Below are 20,594 nucleotides of genomic sequence, written 5' to 3' on the forward strand. Positions count from 1 at the left end.
CGGGTTGCCGGCTCAGACGCACTTGAGTACCCACCCCATGCTCCCGGATCGATCCCGGAGCAAAAAGCGGCCCTATGTCGGGCCGAAAACGGAAAGACTAAGAGCCAAATTTGCGCAGATTAAGTTCACAGTAGCTAGTTTACATTCTTCGTTTGTTTATCTTGCCTTTATATACGTGAGATGTTTTGGTAGTTTAGTTAAATCAAAGACCTAATTCTATGGAGGATCGATACTTGCGAATACACGTATTTTTTATGGTCGACACTGATATAGCTGGAGTTGTCATGCTCCCGTGATGATATGTAAGGGGCTAGAGCCCCTCAGCCTACTCGGGCCCTCAGCCCTCGTGTTTCCTTTCTCCTCGCCTGCCACATGATTAGTATATTGATTAGTACACTCTATCATGTGACTTCCCCCCCCTTACTTCGCAATCGTCTCATCGCTGTTTCCTCTTCTCTTTCCTCTTCGACGATTCCTTTTGTATCCACCCTAGTTATTAGGTTATAGAGGTTTAGCCCTTGACATGATATGTAATAAAATGGATGACAGTACGGCAGTGCTTGGAGGGCAGCCAACTGTTCAACAAGAGAGTTATTATCGACGATCGGAGGTCGTGTCCAGTCAGCTGATATGGTTCAATACATGCCTGGATATATTGAAGCCCTTATGTGTCAGGAAGGTTGTGAGGGCATATGTGTATAGGCATGTAGCTTCACATGCAAACCATCGCAGTGACCGCCTACTAAACATAGTTAGCGTATTTAGCTACTGACCAGCCAAAACAGGCAACCCCACAGAAGTTAATTTTATGAACACCGTCCACGTGACTATTATGTAAGGAATTTTTTTTTTATCTTCACTCCACCAGCACGATCCGCTCTTTCATTCTCCCCCCCTCCCTGGTATTCCACCAGGAGGGCTATCATTGAGCTTTATTCGTTTAATAACACTTCAGCACACCTGCCAAAATGAAGTACGTTCTGGTTTCTGGCGGTTAGTTTTTATCTCTACTATTTCTTTGTCTTCAATGGCTCTAAGACTATCCTGCAGGTGTGATCTCTGGTGTGGGAAAGGGCATTATTGCCTCGAGCTGTGGTTTGCTTTTTAAGACGGCGGGGTTGACGGTCTCCACGATCAAGATTGATCCTTACCTTAATATAGATGCTGGTCTTATGAACGTAGGTTTTGTTTCCAATCTCATGGTATACTCTTTGCTAATTCATTCCATATAGCCTCTCGAGTTCGTTACCCCGGTCCCTCCCCAGTTACCCTTTTTTGGTGCGAATTGCAATTGACAGAGTGAAAGACACGGTGAAGTTTTTGTTTGTGACGATGGTGCCGAAACCGACTTGGATCTTGGAAACTATGAACGCTATCTTGGAGTGACACTCGGAGGAGACAATAACATTACTACTGGCAAGATTTACCACCACGTTATCAACAAGGAACGTCGTGGCGATTATCTGGGGAAAACAGGTTGGTTTGCAATCTGTTGACTCTACGCGTCCTCATTAACACCGTCAGTCCAAATCGTGCCTCATCTTACCAACGAGATTCAAAATGTGAGTTATGACCCGGAATTCTATACTATACTTCTGAGCTAAGCTAATTGGACGTTAGTGGGTTGAACGAGTGGCTAAGATTGCGGTGGATGAGTCTGGACGGGAGCCTGATGTCTGCATTAGTATGTTTCCATTCAATCCTCCTATCAAGTGTAATGACTAACAGTTTCTGTGTAGTTGAAGTGAGTTTGCACAAAAACATACCAGCATAATTAACTAATACCTCTACTACAGCTCGGTGGTACCGTTGGAGACATCGAGAGTGCACCCTTCGTCGAGGCCATGTCGCAGCTTCAGCGAAGAGCAGGGAAGGGCAATTTCCTTGTGATCCAAGTCAGCTATGTGCCATTGATCGGCTCGGAGCAAAAGACCAAGCCCACCCAAAGAGCCATTAGCGACATCCGCAGTGCTGGTCTTAGACCAGACTTGATTGCCTGTCGTTGTGAGACTCCTCTCGAGGAGGCCACGATTCAAAAAGTCGCCAACGCCTGCCAAGTGGAGCGGGATCAGGTCGTTGGAGTTCACAACGTGCCCACAACTTACCAAGTTCCCATCCTCCTGGAGAAGCAAGGATTCCTGAACACCATCAGCAGTCTTCTCCAGATCGATACTATCAAGAAGGACCAGAAGCTTGTCGACCAAGGCACGGTTATCTGGCAAGAATGGCAGGGTCTGGCTCTCAGCCAAGATCATGTCTTTGAGACAGTGACGATCGCCCTGGTCGGCAAGTACACCAGTCTGCATGATTCCTACATGAGCGTGAGCAAGGCGCTGGAACACGTGAGTAGACCCAGTAAGCTTAACGTGTATCATGAAACTGACCGCTCCCCAAACCTAGGCCGCTATGCACTGCAGACGGAAATTGCAACTTATCTGGGTTGATCGACCCATTTAGAAGATGAACATAGAACCAGCAAACCTGGCGAATACTACACTGCATGGCATCACATTACAACCGCCAACGGAATCCTTGTACCGGTACGTCGCCACTCCCCATTTACCCCATCTCCGCATCACGCATCTAACACCTCACAGGGTGGCTTCGGTGAACGAGGCACAGAAGGAATGATTAAGAGTGCCCAATGGGCCCGATCAAACAACATCCCCTACCTCGGTATCTGTCTGGGCATGCAACTGGCCGTTGTCGAGTTTGCCCGGAACGTATGCGGGATGGACAAAGCCGGCAGCTCCGAGTTCAACGAGCAATGCGAACAGCCCGTGATCGTATACATGCCTGAAATCGACAAGAGCAAACTGGGCGGCACGATGCGTCTTGGCAAACGCGCCACCATCTTCCAGCCTGGCTCTGAATGGTCCCGTCTACGAAATCTGTACGGCGAGAAGCAGGAAGTCTGGGAGAGACATCGTCACCGATACGAGGTCAACCCGGCACTTATTGAGAAGTTAGAGACCGCGGGTCTATCGTTCATCGGTAAGGACGAGGCCGGTGAGAGAATGGAGATCATCGAATTGAAGGATCACAAATGGTTCGTTGGAGTACAGTTCCATCCCGAGTATCTCAGCCGTGTACTGGCGCCCAGCAAGACCTTCCTTGGTTTCTTCGCTGCCGCGGCTGGCTGTCTTGAACCCATCACACAAGTCTTCAGGGATCGTCAAGACCTCAGCCACCAGGAGGTGAAGCTGCCTGTGGTTTAGACAGTTCTGGTGAAAGGCACATGTCTTAGATGGTTTTACATTAATGTCATAACTGTTAACTGAGCTTGGTGTATTTACAATTGGCTACGGTATCTAGAAATAGAATCTTATGGGTGTTAATATTGTACGTAGAGCGTTGATTCTATATAAACAGAAATTAAAAGGGTAGGATATTTATTAAACAGTGGAGAAGTACAGTGGAGAAGTTCAGTGTTGCCAAACCGAAAGAACACTCTAAGCCCGTCATATCCAAAACCAGAGTGAAGCCTGTATGTAGATGGAATGAATAGGCAACGCCCAAAATCCGCATTTCTTTCATACCCAGCCCAGAAAGAAAACAGAAAAGGGAGGCCAATTACATAGTAGATGGCAACCAGACCAGCTACTTCATGCGCACCTGGAACAGATACTTCTGGCGGATCTGCGCAACATCATAGACGATATACTCGTTATACATGAGGTACGGGGCCCGAGCTGACTCGAAACCTGCCGAGACATCGGGCATTTGTACTCCGCTCAAATCGGGATGGACACAACCAGCATCCTTCCATCCACCCGGAATTGACTTGCCCATACCAAGCGTTGCAATTTTGCCTTTTGCCTTTGCATTGTCACCGGCGTTGTAATCGCTATCGTATAGCTCCTGCATGGGTTCACCCAATTCAACATCGCAGAGCAACAGGAGTCCAACATTTGCACTGCTGGATGCCCAGCAATAGTTGGCCGATTTGGTGGACATGTCTGCAAAATAAACACCTTTTCCGAACATGTATCCACTGACAGGTGCCTCTGGAGGTGCGATGCGCAGACCCTGGCTAAGGATTCCACCATAATTGGTACTCCGAGACCCGTGCCATAAAAGGCGGCGGTTGCTAGGTTTGCGTTTGGAATATTCGGATGACTGGAACCGCTTGTTTTCGCCGTCACGCTCAATTCTGAATATGTTGATTATCTGGGTTTTGTTAGTGGTTTATGCATTTTTCAGGACAATGGGAAGGCTCTTACATTATAGTGCAGATGATGGGTGGACCCACGCGATCTGGAGAGATAATTTGCAAGTTCGTCGAATTCGGTAGATTTACGATCCACTGCAGAGGATCAGTATTGTTCAAAGAATGCTTGGCATTCAATGCCAGACTTAACAACATACATGGGGTCATCTCTTGTAATCCAAGGCTCTGGAACTGGCGGTCAAGTTGGTGGACAGTCTCGGCATCTCTCGATTCCTTCATGATACCGTTTGCGACTTCCATATCAGTCAATGCTTCGAGTAGCTCGATTTCTTTCTTGATCTGTGCATCCGAAGTGAGCACAGGTGGCCTGTGGCGACCGAAGACGTGAGGGATCGTTGTAAAATACTGGTTACTAAGGTCCTCGGTGGCCGCCGCGAAGTTGGTGCTGTATTTGCTAGCTGCTAGTCGCGGCGAGGAGATAAGCTCTGAGAGGTCTTTCAGGATCTGGAAGCCGTTGCGAAGAGTACGTTTACTGAGTTTGCCCAGAGGCAGTTTCTGTGCGTCATAGGACATGGACGCCATGGCTGACTGAAAGTGCGCTGGGTTGAAAATAAACGAAATGACATCCTGGACAGGGGCTGGCAGAGCACTCTCAACCTTCGGTTTATTCTCTTTCACAGCAGCTTTTTCAGCATCATCTTGTCCTTCAGAATCGTCTTCCTCCTCGTAATTGCGTTCAATAAATGTGTATTTACCTTTTTTGGGAGGATCGAGTCGGTTCTCCCAAGTAAGTCCTGATTTGTCTTTGAATTTCTTTTTGAATTCGGCTTCCGCCCCTTCCAGTGTGTTGTCTCCTAAGATAAAAGATTGGCCATGCTCGCCGACTCGCCCCCAGCGAGTCCAAGTTAGATATGATGACGCAGTGGAGTCGACTAAAAGTTGGATACGGTAGAATTTGTTGCTGTTTTTGCCAGAAACGGTTTGATTCAAGGCAGCGTCCCAAATCAACCCTGCTTCGTCAATGTGCACAGAATGAGTTCCTGTAACCAGAACCATTAGCGAATGCATCATACTGGAGGCACGGGACCTCAAGTTTACCTGAGAGATGACAAGCCTCATCCACAGGGACCTTCACGGCCTTAGAGTTGGCCTTTTGAGCATCTTTGGGCTTTTTGGCAGCAGGCCCGTCGTCGACTGCTAGCACTTCTTCAAGTGTGCGTTTCTTTTTATCGTTGCGTTTTTGCTCGTCGCCGTCTTGCTCGTCGCCGTTTTGCTCGTCGTCCGATTTGGAATCGCTCTTCGTCGACGGAAAGAGGTAATCCTTCTCGGGAAGCAGTTTCTTCGCATCGTGCGAGTCAATAAGCCAGTCAACTGAGACTATGTTACAGTTAAAGACATTGCTTGCTTGGATATCTATTTGATAGAAGTGAGCCCGAAAATTCAAATAAGTCAAGAGCAGAGTCATTGGAGAGATCGCAACTGGCACATGAATTGTTGCATTCTACTCACATTTTGTATTCCGATTGTCGATTTCCCTCTGTGTTGTGATCAGGTGAGTGCACCCTTTTGTAACACCTGGACTAAACGTGGCCCCATGGCCTTCTATTATCGATTTGAGGTTCGCTATTTTACGGATGGATATACCATGAGTCAGTCATTGTTGCAAAATGAGCAAAATAAAGAGTACGTACCTTGTTTATAACCAGGAAATGTTCCACTGAGGGAGATGACAAGGTGTTTCCAGGATACTGGCGACATTTTCACTTTGTCGTAAGACGTGGATTTAAGAAGAAGCAAGTAAGAGGTGAGTTAACTAGAGGAGGACTTGTGATTGTGGCTAATAATGGTAGTGAGCTAGGAGTGAAAGTTAATTTAAGAGTTGGGATTGAACATGGGTAAATAAATGAGCACGGATTGGGGTCCAGAGCTATACGAGAAGCTCTGGCAGCTAGGCTCGTCTATAAATAACTAGTGGAGGCAGAAACCCAGGAGCTGGCAGCCTTATACACCAGGCCCCCAAGCCCCGTGATTGGCCGATGGTCAGGGTCTCGTCCAGGCGCCAACGCCGCACGTGATGGCTGCCTGGCCAGATTTCTTTGCCTCAGGCAACCTGAGACAACCTCAGGCCACATGTTTGCCACATAGAAGATCTGGCCTTCATCCCCGCAGTGACAGAACGATTTATGGTCATCAGTTAGGGCTATTTGCTGTTTAGTTGTCGGAGCTTATTATAAATTGAGGAGAGCTTCATCCATGTGTAATATTAAATAGGAGCGTGGTTAAATCTTATAGAAAGTATTAGCATTTAAGTGATAAGAACAAGAGGTATATATATGTGTCCGGCCCGGTCCGCCCATCCAAAGTATTTTATAAAGCTAAAATTTCAAAAACACAAACCAATTAATATATCATAACATATAACAATCATAAGAATAAATCAATACTTCATTACATTCATTTCGGGCTCACCTTTGGCAGCAACTGGGAAAATTTCTGTGCCAGATGCCCCTCCAACATGTTCCTATGGCCATCCGAGATCTTGGAATCCTCCCTTCTCTTCGCCGCCAGTTTCTCAATTAATTCATCCAGACTTGGTCCATGATACGGTTGCTCTTTCTCCTTCTTCGCTACCGCGTCTGCGCGGATCTTCTCCAACTCATCCGTCCAACCAAATGCGTCAGCCAATTTGCGAACGATATCATCACATGATCCGAGGATGCACACATCCTCCGACCGACTCCCAATATCACCAGCTTTCTCCATATTCACCAACACGCGGGGCACTCCCTCTTTAACCTCTCGCGGGAGCCTCGTCCCGGGATTGACTTGCAAGCTCGTCCCCATAATTAGCATCAGATCCGCATTGGAGACTCTCTTGATCTCCTCGTTAAATGCGGCAGGGAGAGACTCGCCGAAAAAGACTACATCCGGTTTCACGGCACCACCGCATACCGTATCAAGACAATATGGCACCTCGCCTGTCTCGATCGCCCGTTTCATCAAGTCATCCGGGTACGCCGACTTGCATTTGCAACAGTGTTGGTTTTTCCAGTTCCCATGCATGGGGAAAACCTTGTCCGCAGGTACCCCAGCATCTTGCTCCAGACTGTCGATGTTCTGCGTGAAGAGAATTTCAAGCTGGTTCTTATTGGCTAGGAGTGCGACGAAGGCGTGGGAGACGGTGGGCTTGAGACCACGGGGGTTCCGAGCCTGAGCAATGGCGTAGAAGGGCTCCGGCGTATGACTGAAATAATTGATGTGGAATATGGCCTCAGGATGAGGTAGCTTTAACGGGGCTAGTTTATCGTAGAGGCCTGTGGTGGGGGATCGGAAATCAGGAACGCCTGCTGATGTGGAAATTCCAGCGCCCGTGAGGACGATGATGCGCTTGGAATTTTTTATGAGACTGGCGACGGTATCAATACTGGAGGTATCAGTAGCCATGATTCTATGTTGGCGTGGTGATTGTATCTTGGACCACAGCATGGTGAAGCTTGGATGATTGTGGGGCAGGGGGTAATCTGTTACCAGGGAAACTGAGCGTACCAGTTCGTGTCGTTTGGTGCTCAGTCCATGACAGATCCTTTAGTTTAGCCTTATTTATTTTCTCCAATCCCCGTTATCCACAACCAAGAATACTAGACGAAACATTTAATGCATTGGAGTAAAGCCCTAGCTAAAGCCCGACCGCAGCATAACGTACGTATTCGGTCAACAGAGACCGCCATAGCCCCTAGCAAATTAGTCCAACAAACTAATAGGATGTTAGTGGTATGTGCCAATATGCATTTTCCTATACAAAATATCCTGGGGCACTTGTCAAAACATTTGCCTCGCTTGCTAGTCTCACTCAGTGATAATCTTTTTGGCCTTGGCAAATACCTGCAATCCTCCACGTCTCATACTCTAAATCCCATATCTATGACAGTTTCTGTGTCTTCCGGGACTTTGTCAAACAGCTTAAGTTCTGTCGACCAAAGTGGATCAATATTACGCAGTATTCAGCATCCGCTCAGCCCGACTTTATTCGATTTTTCAACTTTTATTCAGTTCACCTACATAGATTCAGGGAGCTAGAGACCTTATACTTTTCAATGCCGATCCATTATTATTCATAAGATTGGTGATACTAGCTCATACGCGTATTCAGCTGACCGACAGGTTCTATTGGTCGTATAAGATACTTAATCTTCTTGTACAGGTTTAGGTAGGCCAAACTATTCAACAACTAGTACTGGCTAAGAAAAGAAAACAGACAAAGATAGAGGGAACAGAGACGATGAAGGACGTACTCCACAAACCAACACACCCTACTACCTTTGTTGGATGCAACCAGATGGTTTATCAGAGACGTATTATTAGGAGCTTATTGTGCTCATTGCTTAAGCTTCTTACGGGAACACTATAATCCCGACTTGGCGGTGCGGAGTATCTGACGGCCTATTCTACCCCTGAATCCTTAGAAATTTGAGCACCTTCAGGTTGAGCACTGAAGACCTCTAGGTAGGAATGCAAGAGACTTAGTTGGTTGAGATACTGTGATTTCCGGTGTTTCCATAGACGACATCTACTTCCTAATTAGGCAAAGGAGTTGGCCTGTAGCAGATTTAGAGCTCCCTGCGCATCACTTCCCCTGAATTCCACACAACAAGACATATCGTTAGGAGCTCATTGTGCTCATTGTTTGGGCTTAAATGTTCCAGAATCCGTAAAGATAATCTCATCACGACGTAGCTTCTGGATCTTAAAGAGAAACCGCCCTCCTAGAATAACATCATAGTAGATTCATAGAGGTTCGCAATTGCTGCCAGTTCGGGACCAGGGATTTTCCTTAAAGGATAAAAGTAAAGTCAATACATACATCATATTACTAAAGCCAATATTATCTTAAAGAGACCTGTACTAAAGCAGGCCCAGTCCATTTATATATCTTAATATATACTATACTGGGGTTGTGCAAGTAGCTAAAGAAAAGAGTATATAAACAAAAGAGGGCATGGTACTACTACGCTCTGACCTTTAAGGCCCAGCTGCTAGAATCTTTTAACAAAATGTTTGAGGAAGATTGAAGATAGTGTATGTAGTCGTTGAGCTATGACGTCCTCGTTATTTACTTATAATGTTCTTCTGCCTTTTTTTAAGGAAAAGCACCATGCTGTCAGCTTGTTTAGGGAAATATAAAAGCTGTGTTATACTACATATCCTGACTAGATTAGTCCCAATATAGGTCTCCTGTAGCAGGACTGCATACTATATCGTGGACCTATTGTATAAAAGTGTTATATTTATTTACCATTCTCTTGAATATTGGGTGGAGTTCTAGCTTCATCGCTGAAGCGCCTGCATAACTAAACATTTTACAGTTGGGCTACAACTGGGTAATAGAGCTTTTCATTGAATTGAATCTAATCAAACTGAATTATACCTAAAATGGAGGTGTGCGTCCATTATTTTCTGCCCTCAATTGAGTAGAGGCACCGTAAGCAGCACTAGCCCCACTAGACATGGCCCCCACCACCGACTTGAGCGGCATCATACAATCCCCCGCAGCAAACACGCCCCTTACATTGGTCTGCAGGAACGGTTGGGAAACTGCAATATCAACAGACCCTGTGATGGTTTCCGTGGCGAGAGCGATGCCCAATTGTGCTACGAAGGGTCCCTTGATTCGAGTAGTGGGACTGTGCATAAGGAAAGTGTGGTTAAATGTTGTCCCACCCACTAGGCGGACCTGAGATGATTGTGGCCAGGCCCCGTAGTCCAGAGAGAGATTGGCGATCAGCCGGTTATCGACTTTGAAACTGGAATCTGGGCGATGGGGTAGCTTTGTAGAGAGTTCAGTGGCTAGGGCTCCTGCGCCATTCGTGTAGATCGTTACAGTTGAGCAGAATTCGGCTGCGGTCTCAGCTTGGTGAATAGCCATGCGCACATTGGCCTGTGGAGTGATGGCTAGAACCCCAGCAGAGCTGGTGTTGCGGTCTCCATAGCGTTGGCAGCGACAATGGAAACTGATTTCACGAACTTAGTTAGGCTATATCAATATATGCGTTTAAAGAGGGGCCTTTGAATCATACATTCCCTTCCTCCATACATATGCATATCCTCGTACATGAGGAAACACGTCCTCCAAGCCTGTGGCGAGAATCAATTTCTTTCCTTGCCAGATAGTCTTTCCATCCGTCAGCTGGAAGAGGGAGTCGTTGATTTTCTCTGCTTTTTTCACCTCGACTTCTACAATACGGACTGTTGAATAATTAGTGACGATCTCTGTCTTTGCCTGGGATCGAAATCGCGTTGGACTCCTGCGGTCCCAGGTAGGAAGCAGGTGCATGTGCAACGCATTGGCGTTGCGGTAAGTGCAATTATCGAACACAATAGCTGTGTGTAGTCGTCCAGCGAGGGATAAGGCGGCGGATAGTCCTGCAGGGCCAGCGCCGATGATAAGGACGTCGACTGGGGTGTACTCTGACATAGTGGATACTGATAGTATGGCATAGAGTATAGTAGTGATGCGTGATCGGGATCAGAGAAGAGAGATTGTACAGCAATGATTTGTCTACATTTGACATATGTTACCTAAACAGGAAGGAACCACCTGCTCACTGTCCATGGAATCAATGTCATTCAGACGCTTCATCAAACTCCTGGATGGAAGCTATGTCCAAAGTCTCTTGCACCTCGGCCTTAGAGGTCTCTCTGGATGTTAGATGTCCCTCAGTTGCGGTCATGGCCTCTTGAATCATGACTAACAGGTACCAAGACGGTTACGGTTTCATGCAGGCAGTAGTCTAGCATGCTCCTGTTATCTTCACATACAATAAGTTTAAGTGGCTGAGATATCTTTATCATCTAGAGTTACTGTATTATAGCAAATACAAAAGAAATTGTCAGTGGTAGGGATTGAAGTTTATAAAGCTGCATGAAAACTCACGCTATGCAACCATAGCTTTACTAATAGGAAACGTTTTTGAGGATTGTAGAAAGCCCAAGCCTATAAGTATGGATAGATCTTGTCGGATGACGCTATTGTTATTTGGCCAATTCCGCCTTCTTTGCTGTTCCTAGATGAAGATGCCCACCTCAGTCTATTTCAATTACCAAGAATACAATGCACCTGAGCTATTTGGAAAGTATTACATGCTTTTCTAGACGTATAACAATGCTTGGTATAATCTTTATGAATATAATAATCATATTTAGCCTAGCAAAAAGTGTATGATGTTCTCTTCCATTACAGATCATAATATGCTAGATCAAATAATCGAGTGGTGCCTACAGCACCCTGGTAACATCTATGTTTCCCCTTTAAACAATGCCCCAATTGCTTCCCCCGCCTGAAGAACTTCCATGTCAGTATACCGACCGCCAACGACTGTCAGACCAACAGGAAGACCTTGTGATCCGAAGAAACAGGGGATATTGAGAGTCGGAGCATGGAGTATAGTCCACATCGCATTGAATATCTACATTTTTATCAGCTCACGTCTTCAAATTGACGAACTCAAACAGCGGAGACTGAATTGTAGTGAATATACAATATGAAAGTGGTACGGCTTACCGAGCTACCCGTGCTTCCTAGTCCTTCAGGCGCCTCATCCGTTACACTAGGTGTGATAATGGCATCATATTGACAGGCAACCCGATCCCACCGTTGACGTAGCTCAGAAATACTGTCATACGCTTGCACCAGCTCCTTGCGAGTTGGAGGATTAGGATTATCGACGAAATTGGCTAATGTCGGATGTAATTTGTTCACGGAATCAACATATTCTGTCCAATTATTGTCAACACTGTTCTCGACTGTGAGGTTATATCCCATCTCCATACTAAGTTCCATAGTATCTTCATACTACAGGATAGCACTTACTAGAAAGAAACGCTGTCCGACCTTCCCCTGCTATCACAACCTTTTGCCAATCGCAGCACCGTGCAAATGGTTCAGGCAGGTCGACATCCTCCAACACAGCTCCTGTCGCAGACAGGAGTGAGCGAGCCTTTTGCCATGCTGCGTGAGTTCCTGGACCTGCATGATCCCAAACGTGCGTTGTAACGAAGGCGATCCTTGCTTGCTTAATCTGAAATGGATGGGGGTTTGGAACTGTGTCAAAATCAAGCCGAAATACCTTGGCTAGGAGATACAAATCGTGAACAGTATTCGCAAAGAAGCCAATTGTATCGCAAGTGGTAGAAAATCGGCCCATCCCCTCTGTTGATATGAGTCCCCACGTGGGCTGCTTGAATTATTAGCGACGAGTGAAAATGGAAGGCCTGTTTATATTATATGCCTACCTTAAAAGCGTAAATGCCATTATACGCTCCAGGACGTATAATACTCCCCCCCGTTTGACTCCCCATGCTGATAGGGACCTGAAAATCCGCAACTGCCGCTGCGGAACCTGATGAAGATCCGCCAGGAGAGTGTCGAGGATTGTGTGGGTTAGTGCATGACGTGCCCACACCTGTGGCTGCGAATTCAGTTGTAGCTGTCTTGCCGAGGATAAGGGCACCAGCGGCGCGAAGGATGGCTACGGCCGCAGAGTCTGCTGGAGCATTATCGTCGTTCTCGTGGATAGCAGAGCCATATCGGGTAGGCATATCTAGACTCGGTCAATTAACTATGATTGTTGGATCAGACTATGGAAGACATTGCATGCCCTTGGTCAAAAAAATGTCTTTAATCCCGACTGCGACTCCATGGAGGGGGCCTCGTTTGTTGGTCGGAAGAGCGTCGAGTGCTCTAGCCTGAGTTATGATGCCTTCTTTGTTGTAATGAACCCATGCATGTACTTCAGGCTGTCTCTGGTCACATCGCTGGATCAGAGTCAGAGCATATTCCTCAACGGTGGTATTTCCTGTTCGGATTAATTCGTGAATCTCCGTTGCAGAAAGTTGGAGCAGTCTCGCTGGTTCCATGTTGGATGGTTCAGGTTTGGGTCTATTTTCGTGTTGTGTGAAAGACAAACAGCATTTCCGCTAGAGCGTAGGGCTATACTAATTTTTATTTATTGAACAAAGGAATGCCAGCACTAAACTCGATCCAGGCCTTCTTGCCGAATGGACCCCGCATCCCCTCACTGGTTCCTCGTATTTGCCTGTTGGTGATGGGGAATGAAGACGCACTGGAATGATCGAGTGATATCCCAATCCTATTCAAAGACACTTCTTCTTAGACCAAAAAGTTAATGCCCAAACAGTCTCAACCAGCTTAAGCACATTTCTATCCTGCTCTGGCCTAGTTCTCAACTTTTCCTTTATCATTTACGTCGCACTCTTGGTCCATGAGACCTGCGTCGCCTTTCTGTACAAGGCAATCTTATACTATGGCAGAGAATACCCTTTCAATTGTCTCAGTGGCCATCCCACTGTGTCCGGCGTAGTCTGGAGCACTCAGATCCCACCAACCAGGGTAGTCTCCGCGAACATCCAAAAGGCCCCCGTCGGGCCGAGTACCCCCACGTTGTCTGCTCTTTGCTTGAACGTGAGAGTGTCGCGGTGGATGAAGATTTGTACGTGGCTGGGTTGACTTGCCGCATACGATTCAACTGGCTATGATGTTGGCGAAAGCTGTGTCTTTCGAGTTGCCTGATGGGGATTGTAAATCCATTACACCACGGCATGTCTACGTCCATTCAACCGTAATACAACTAGGTCGGTTTGTATTGAGTATATTAACGGGATATCATATTCGGTACGTCGCGCAGAGAATCAACAACCTCTTGCCGAAATACACAAGAAACCTACCACAGAATGCTCTGCACGACCGCTCCACCGTTATTTTGACTGGATCCACAGGCTCGCTGGGCACATCTCTGCTACACGCTCTGCTATGCGATACACCCATATCGAAAGTCTACTGTTTCAACCGATGCGACGCACAGGCAAGACAGATACAAAGATTCAAAAACAGAGGAATCGATACTGTCCTTCTTGAAGACGTGCAAATCTCTCGGGAATGATCCGACTGGGAGGATACGACATCGAAGGTTCTTTCTTCGTATATTGAAGACAGTGGCTGATCCTGTAGGACACATTGGCTACAATCATGTTAGCGTTAGTCTACACGAGTCGGAAGGATATGGTCTGGTATCGCACGACGGTTTTCCATCCGGTGAACCCATGCAAAAACTCCTCGTCTGCGTTGGTGCCCGCGATCAAGTATAAATACGAGGTATCGTGAGCCATTCCATGACTGGATCCGAACCCGAGACTACAAGAAACCAGTCAGGGACTGACGTGCGGGAGAAACCCGCATTGAAACTGTTTGATTTCAACCGCAGGCTGGAACGTGGTAAAGAAGTGTTTTATGCTATCAGTACGCAGCGGACCGAAGAGGCCAGTGCCACAATGGCAGCATTGCCGGGCAATCACGCAGTATGAGACAAATTGGCTGAATCAGTGGAATTTCTAATATCTTGGATGCACAGATCTAATATATACGTTCTGAATATATGGATAGATCTCTACAATACCCCATCCTTGCGCAGCTGTACTATCTCCTGCTCCGACTTGCCCATGTTTCTAAGCACATCGTCCGTATCTTGTCCCAGCGAGGGCGGACTCTGTCTAATGGATGGTTCCGTTTTGCTGAATTTGACGGGGATGCCTATTCATGAGAAATAAACAAATGAGTAATAATAAAATAAGAGAGAAAGAACATACCGAGAAGATCCAAACTCCCAGAAGCCGACTCCCGCTGCTGAACCGTCTGCACCATACATCTCTCCCGAACCTGGGGATGTCCAAACGCCTGTTCAAGATTATTCACCGGTCCATAAGGCATCCCACTACCATCCAACACACCCAACCATTCCTCCGTCGTCTTATTAACAAACAGCCCATCCAGAACGCCCTTTAACTCCACCCGATTCCTAACCCTCGCATCATTATCCACGAACCGTTCATCCCGCGCCAACTCCTTCCTACCTAACCGTTCACAAAGCACCCCAAACTGTCGATTATTCACAGCTCCCAACACGATCCTCGAATCCTTCGTCGGGAACGCCGCATACGGCACGATGGTGGGATGTTCTGTGCCCCATCGTTGCGCCTCGCGGTGCATATTCAACCAGCTCATGCCGACATTATTCAGGATGGAGATACTCGTTTCGAATAGTGACGCTTCGATCTTCTGGCCCTGTCCTGTTCGGGTCCGTGATATCAACGCGGCGCAGATCGCCCCGTGGAGATACAGTCCCGTGCACAGATCCATTAGGCCCACGCCAGGTTTTGTCGGTGGGCCGTCTGCTTCCCCGGTTATGTGTAGGAGTCCGGCTTCCGCGGCGGCGATTACGTCGTAGCCGGCGCGGTGGGAGTAGGGACCTGTATTTCCGTATCCTATTCTTATTAGATATATCCTGGATGTAAATGGGAGAAGTAGGTACCGGAAAGACTGGCATGGATAATAGCTGGGTTTTCTCTCTTGAATACTTCGTATCCGAGATGAAGTTGTTCCAATTTTCCGGGGATGAAATTATCCACACTGGTAATCAATTAGTCACATCTATACATACACTGGATGAACACTGAGATAGAACTCTAAGTACTAAGTACTCAGTAAATAGATTCGGCGGGGAGAAATACACAACATCCACCGCCCTCACCAAGTCCAGAATAATCCCCCGTCCACGAGGATGTTTCATATTCAACGTGACAGACTGTTTATTCCGATTCACGGCGTTGAAATACAGAGACATGGACTTTGCGGAGGTGGTCGAAGTCCAGAATTTCGATTCATTGTTTTCGCGCCATAGGCGGGTATCATCCTTCATACATTAGATATAAATTATATATTATGTGTATGTTGGGGATTGAAGTGTGTGTTGAATGACTGTTAGAAGGACGTACCCCTCCTCGCGGATACTCGATTTAATCACCTCGGCGCCGTAATCGCCTAGGATTTGGGTGCAGAATGGGCCCTATATTATATATTAGTAAATTGGTTTTGTTCGTAGGGATATAAGGGCTCCCGGTACTGCGAGAACGCGAGTGAGGTCGAGAATGCGGATGCCGTGGAGAGGTCCGGTGGTAGTAGTGGTGGATATGAGTCGTTTAGATCTGATGACATGTTGATACATAGGTTTCAGCAGCATCTGTTTTGTATACCACGGCATGCTTGGATTCGCGATGATTGAATTATTAAGATACTGCTGATCTGATATATTCCCCATATAGCTTATAAGATCAACATGGGGTACCCCGCATTACCTTGGTCCGTCTCGGCAGTCGGCATTTTATCTCATATACATTCCAGATAGAAATGAACATGAACGGACATTTACATCTACATTCCCATTAATTGACACAGCTAAATATGTCCATCTACACTCCCTTTACCCGATCCCTCAGATCTAAACTCATCCCCCGATTCCAAATCCCCAGACAACGATGGATCCACAGCGACCAAGGTCAAGAATCAATCTACACCCCCACGCAACGCACCGTCCGCTCCGCCATCAGTAAAATCTGCCTCGACTTTCCAGACTCATACTGGGCCTCCCTAGACACAAAGAACCAATTCCCCGTCGACTTTCACGCCACGCTAGCCCGCCACGGCTGGCTAGGCATATGTATGCCCGAGTCCTACGGCGGGTCGGAACTTGGGATCTCCGAGGCCGCTGTCATGATGCAGACCATCGCTGAAAGCGGCGGCGGAATGTCAGCTGCTTCCGCTATACATATGAATATCTTTGGTCTCGAGCCCGTGGTGAAGTTTGGCACGGAGGAGCAGAAAGAACGATGGCTGCGGCCATTGATTAATGGGCAGGAGAGGGCTTGTTTTGCTGTCACGGAGCCAAACACCGGGTTGGATACGTTGCGGTTGCAGTCCGTTGCGAGACGGAGTAATGATGGGAAGGGGTATGTTTTGTCTGGGCAAAAGGTGTGGATTTCTACGGCGCAGAATGCGCAGAAGGTTTTGATCCTGGTCAGAACGACATCTAGAGAAGAGGTGGATAAACCGTCGAAGGGGTTATCCCTGTTTTATACGGATTTAGATCCCCAGGTTGTGCAGATGACGGAGATTCCGAAAATGGGCCGCGCAGCGGTCGATTCGAATGCGCTGTTTTTCGAGGACTGGCATGTCCCTGTCGCAGATCGGATCGGGGAGGAGAATGATGGGTTCAAGTTGATTCTGCGCGGGATGAATGCGGAGAGGATCCTGATCGGGGCAGAGGCGCTGGGATTGGGATTTGCGGCGCTGCGACGTGCGACGCGGTATGCCGGTGAGAGAAGGGTGTTTGGACGTCCGATCGGGATGAATCAGGGTATTCAGCATCCGTTGGCAGAAAGCTGGATGAAGCTTGAGGCAGCCAGGTTGATGATTTATCACGCTGCGAGGCTGTATGATCAAGGTTATGTTGAAGGAGAGTATGCGAATGCAGGCAAGTTTTTGGCGGCTGAGGCGGCGTTTGAAGCTTGTGAGAGAGCGGTGCTCGCCCATGGTGGAATGGGATATGCAAAGGAGTACCATGTAGAGAGGTATATGAGGGAAGTGTGGATTCCTCGGATAGCTCCAGTTAGTAGGGAGATGATTTTGAATTATATTGGGCAGCGGGTGTTGGGGTTGCCAAAGTCATACTAGCATTCATTCTATTGATATATAGTTATACGCATAGTTATACGCATAAGTATAGGCACTACCGAGTCTAAATATTGTTGTCCACAAACGGGTCGGCATACCATCCATTCACCTCTGAGTAATCCTCAAACCCTGTAGTTCCATGCAGCTTCTCATAATGCTTCCGAGGGCCGCAGGTCGAGTTGCCCTTACATCCTGTCAGCAGGTTAGCAATTTCTCGTCCCGCATGCTGTCCCTCGAACCAGGCGCCATGGAGGAACCCAAAGTAGCTCTGGCTGGTGGCTTCACCCGCAAACCACAGTCTGTCCGTATTGGCCCGCAGGTTTTGATGCATCTCCAGCGTCGTACCCGTTGGCCAGTTGGAGTAGCTGCCGTACGCCCAGGGCTCGGTGCTCCAGCGCGGATATAGGAACGCCGTGGGTTCAGGCACCTCAACGTCCGGGAACATCTTGCGCAGGACGTCCAGGATCTCCGATTTGGTCTTCTCGTCCGACTGGCGCTCCGCTCGATATGCCATCTCGTGCGTTACCGTTACGAACAGGATGTTGGATCCCTCGTGGAATCCCGGCATCGAGAGCGACTGGAACAGCGGGTACCAGCCGCGCGACTCCGGGTCCGCATACAGGAAATACTGCGTGTCAGTGGGCCAGAAAGTCTCATTGAACTGCATGAAGATCTTGGTGTAGGTGCCCATGGTGAACATCTGGATGGCCGTCTGCTTCCACTCGGGCAATTCTGGAGTGAAGGCGACGACGTCGTTCTGCAACACGCCGAGAGAAAAGGTGCAGATGGCGTAGGCCGCTTGCACACAGCTGCCGTCTTGATTGGAAATAATAACGCCGTCCGGGCTGTAAGCGATGTTGGCAATCTGGGTGTTGAGCTTCAGCCGGTGGTCGTTCTCAGTGAGGAATTTCGACGCCATGCCCTTGATGATGGTGTTGAATCCCCGTTGGTCCGTGACGAAGTTGTCCTGGTCACTGAACCCATTCGAGGTGAGGTTATCGCTGGCACAGCCATACATCAGGGAGCTTTCCAACGGCGAAAAGGCGTCCTCGAAATCTAGCGAGTCAGCTTACGTCTGCAATCTTTCTGTCTACGGGGTCTTACCCCATTTCCACCAGTCGACCGCCTGCGCCTCCATATCGTCGGATTTGGGCTTCCACCCAGCGAGCGCCAACCCGGCCTCGGCGGATTGGTCCTGGAGGTTATCTTTGAGGATGGCGCCGGCTTTCTGGCATGCGACGTCGGCAGCTTCGTCATATTTGGCCAACAGATGGGAGTAGTCTTTGTATCCGTGCTCGTTGTAGGTGGAGACATTGTCGTAATCGGAGGGCGTGGTGGCCAGGTTGAACTCCTTGGCCAGAGTCCAGATGGGATTTTCTGGGCCTCCTGGGACTCCCAGTCCTTGTACCTGTCCGGTATAAGTTCCTGTCATCCAGTGAAGAATAAAGATAACCTACCCAGTTGGCACCCATCTCGATCACGTACGGCTTGCCATCTTTGTTCTTGCCGAAGTTCTCGTGCCAGGCACGGCCTCCAATGCGATCGCGATATTCCAGTATCAGGAAATCGTCAATCGACGCGTCAGATAGCGTTTGCTGGATTGGTCAGCCTTCGCACACCTGGATAATGATGCATGACACTTACAGCGGCGGAGATGCCTGCAATCCCTCCTCCTCTGTTGACATCAGTATGCCACAACAAGCAAAAATAATCCTATAAGACATACAGAACAGCCACGGTGGCCTTCTTGCAGATCCCCTCATTCCGAGCCGACTTGGCGACATACGCAGCACCTGGCTGAACGGCCCAGACGCCTAGCAGCAGCAACGACAGATGCATGATGAATGAAATATACACCGTCGTCCACGGATCAACTCAGGAGGATCGGCAGGTTAAATATCCGCAGCTGCCCACCTAATAGCTATCTATCTCCATGGTTACAGTTACGCGATTCGGCAGGTCCTTGCGGATCTGGGATCTTCGTGTCTGCATGGTCTATTCTAGCGTACTTTCCTCGATAAGCAGACACCTCGGCTGTACAACTTTCGAGCTCTGCCGTGGAGCGTCGGTCGATTCTGCGAATAGAACCGACAGACTGGTCCAGTTCTGGTTGTTTACGCGAATGAACTTTCATGCGTCTGAGGGGCTGGACAGATCGCCAAGCATCAGCTATACCGAGCTGGGCAGTTAGCTTGTTTAGTGGAGATTCGGGAATCTCCATGAAATACATCTATGTCGATGTCGGGCCCATGGACTACTCAACGAATTTCAGTCAGACCCTGGTCTTTGCCGTTCTGATTAAATGTCTCAATAAAACTCTTCAATTCTTCGTCTCCACGGAGTATACGGAGTGCTCTGTAAAGAGAGTTGATACTGCCACACCGCCCTCCGCTCCTGCCACAACCCTCTCTTCCTATTTTAATTTAGGCTATCCAAATCAAGTCTAGTTTAGAATAAATCACGTGACTTATGCGATCTGCCTCAGGCCAGCTCCAGCTTAGCGGCTTTCTGTGCAGGCTGAAGGGTCATTTATTTGACTATTATAATTGGTCAATTAAGTGGGTCTGTGTATTTTAAAGTGGGCTTTTATCTCCCTAGGTGCAAGTTTATATGGGAGAAATCACGGTCGATTGCATCTTGTAGATAATGGAATTTTGAGTAATTTTATATGGGAAAAAATCAAATTGGCCGCTATAATTGCTTGCGTTTAGTGGAGTATTGTAATTAAGGAAACGGTTGCATTTAACTGGGTTCAATGTATATGACTGAGCTAGACTATTTTAGGAAAGACTAAACTAAAATTCACATGGCCTGTAACCCTCTGTACATGGGTAGCTCTCCTCG

At 47.8% G+C, this 20,594-nt stretch overlaps 8 protein-coding genes across 8 annotated transcripts; 3 read left to right on the plus strand and 5 right to left on the minus strand.

The window, feature by feature from the left end:
- Positions 1-968: 968 nt before the first annotated feature.
- Positions 969-3,218, plus strand: URA7 (putative CTP synthase; the record flags this gene model as incomplete). Its single annotated transcript, XM_033575527.1, has 9 exons — positions 969-993; positions 1,051-1,178; positions 1,233-1,240; positions 1,307-1,476; positions 1,525-1,562; positions 1,621-1,674; positions 1,797-2,355; positions 2,458-2,540; positions 2,598-3,218. The coding sequence occupies 9 exons, from the start codon at positions 969-971 to the stop codon at positions 3,216-3,218; spliced, it is 1,686 nt and encodes a 561-aa protein (XP_033421382.1).
- Positions 3,219-3,600: 382 nt separating this feature from the next.
- ATNIH1004_010961 (uncharacterized protein) lies at positions 3,601-7,657 on the minus strand (the record flags this gene model as incomplete). The annotated part of the gene is made up of 6 exons (XM_033575528.1): positions 3,601-4,170; positions 4,224-4,306; positions 4,369-5,211; positions 5,270-5,584; positions 5,681-5,708; positions 6,641-7,657. The coding sequence occupies 6 exons, from the start codon at positions 7,655-7,657 to the stop codon at positions 3,601-3,603; spliced, it is 2,856 nt and encodes a 951-aa protein (XP_033421383.1).
- Positions 7,658-9,596: 1,939 nt separating this feature from the next.
- ATNIH1004_010962 (uncharacterized protein) lies at positions 9,597-10,643 on the minus strand (the record flags this gene model as incomplete). Its single annotated transcript, XM_033575529.1, has 2 exons — positions 9,597-10,179; positions 10,246-10,643. 2 exons carry the CDS (start codon positions 10,641-10,643, stop codon positions 9,597-9,599), a joined length of 981 nt encoding a protein of 326 aa, XP_033421384.1.
- Positions 10,644-11,650: 1,007 nt separating this feature from the next.
- On the minus strand, positions 11,651-13,084 carry ATNIH1004_010963 (amidase; the record flags this gene model as incomplete). Its single annotated transcript, XM_033575530.1, has 5 exons — positions 11,651-11,686; positions 11,730-11,971; positions 12,039-12,402; positions 12,461-12,768; positions 12,817-13,084. 5 exons carry the CDS (start codon positions 13,082-13,084, stop codon positions 11,651-11,653), a joined length of 1,218 nt encoding a protein of 405 aa, XP_033421385.1.
- Positions 13,085-14,213: 1,129 nt separating this feature from the next.
- Positions 14,214-14,548, plus strand: ATNIH1004_010964 (uncharacterized protein; the record flags this gene model as incomplete). Its single annotated transcript, XM_033575531.1, has 2 exons — positions 14,214-14,339; positions 14,414-14,548. The coding sequence occupies 2 exons, from the start codon at positions 14,214-14,216 to the stop codon at positions 14,546-14,548; spliced, it is 261 nt and encodes an 86-aa protein (XP_033421386.1).
- An 83-nt stretch (positions 14,549-14,631) lies between these two features.
- Positions 14,632-16,281, minus strand: ATNIH1004_010965 (CaiB/BaiF CoA transferase family protein; the record flags this gene model as incomplete). The annotated part of the gene is made up of 6 exons (XM_033575532.1): positions 14,632-14,774; positions 14,831-15,505; positions 15,553-15,650; positions 15,722-15,933; positions 16,000-16,086; positions 16,144-16,281. 6 exons carry the CDS (start codon positions 16,279-16,281, stop codon positions 14,632-14,634), a joined length of 1,353 nt encoding a protein of 450 aa, XP_033421387.1.
- A 200-nt stretch (positions 16,282-16,481) lies between these two features.
- ATNIH1004_010966 (acyl-CoA dehydrogenase family protein) lies at positions 16,482-17,750 on the plus strand (the record flags this gene model as incomplete). Its single annotated transcript, XM_033575533.1, has 1 exon — positions 16,482-17,750. The coding sequence occupies one exon, from the start codon at positions 16,482-16,484 to the stop codon at positions 17,748-17,750; it is 1,269 nt and encodes a 422-aa protein (XP_033421388.1).
- A 64-nt stretch (positions 17,751-17,814) lies between these two features.
- On the minus strand, positions 17,815-19,589 carry ATNIH1004_010967 (putative flavin containing polyamine oxidase; the record flags this gene model as incomplete). The annotated part of the gene is made up of 5 exons (XM_033575534.1): positions 17,815-18,806; positions 18,855-19,158; positions 19,208-19,345; positions 19,395-19,425; positions 19,477-19,589. The coding sequence occupies 5 exons, from the start codon at positions 19,587-19,589 to the stop codon at positions 17,815-17,817; spliced, it is 1,578 nt and encodes a 525-aa protein (XP_033421389.1).
- Positions 19,590-20,594: the final 1,005 nt, after the last annotated feature.

Source organism: Aspergillus tanneri, assembly GCF_003426965.1.
Source record: "Aspergillus tanneri strain NIH1004 chromosome Unknown AapTan_8_pilon_pilon_pilon, whole genome shotgun sequence".
Lineage (NCBI taxonomy): Eukaryota > Fungi > Ascomycota > Eurotiomycetes > Eurotiales > Aspergillaceae > Aspergillus > Aspergillus tanneri.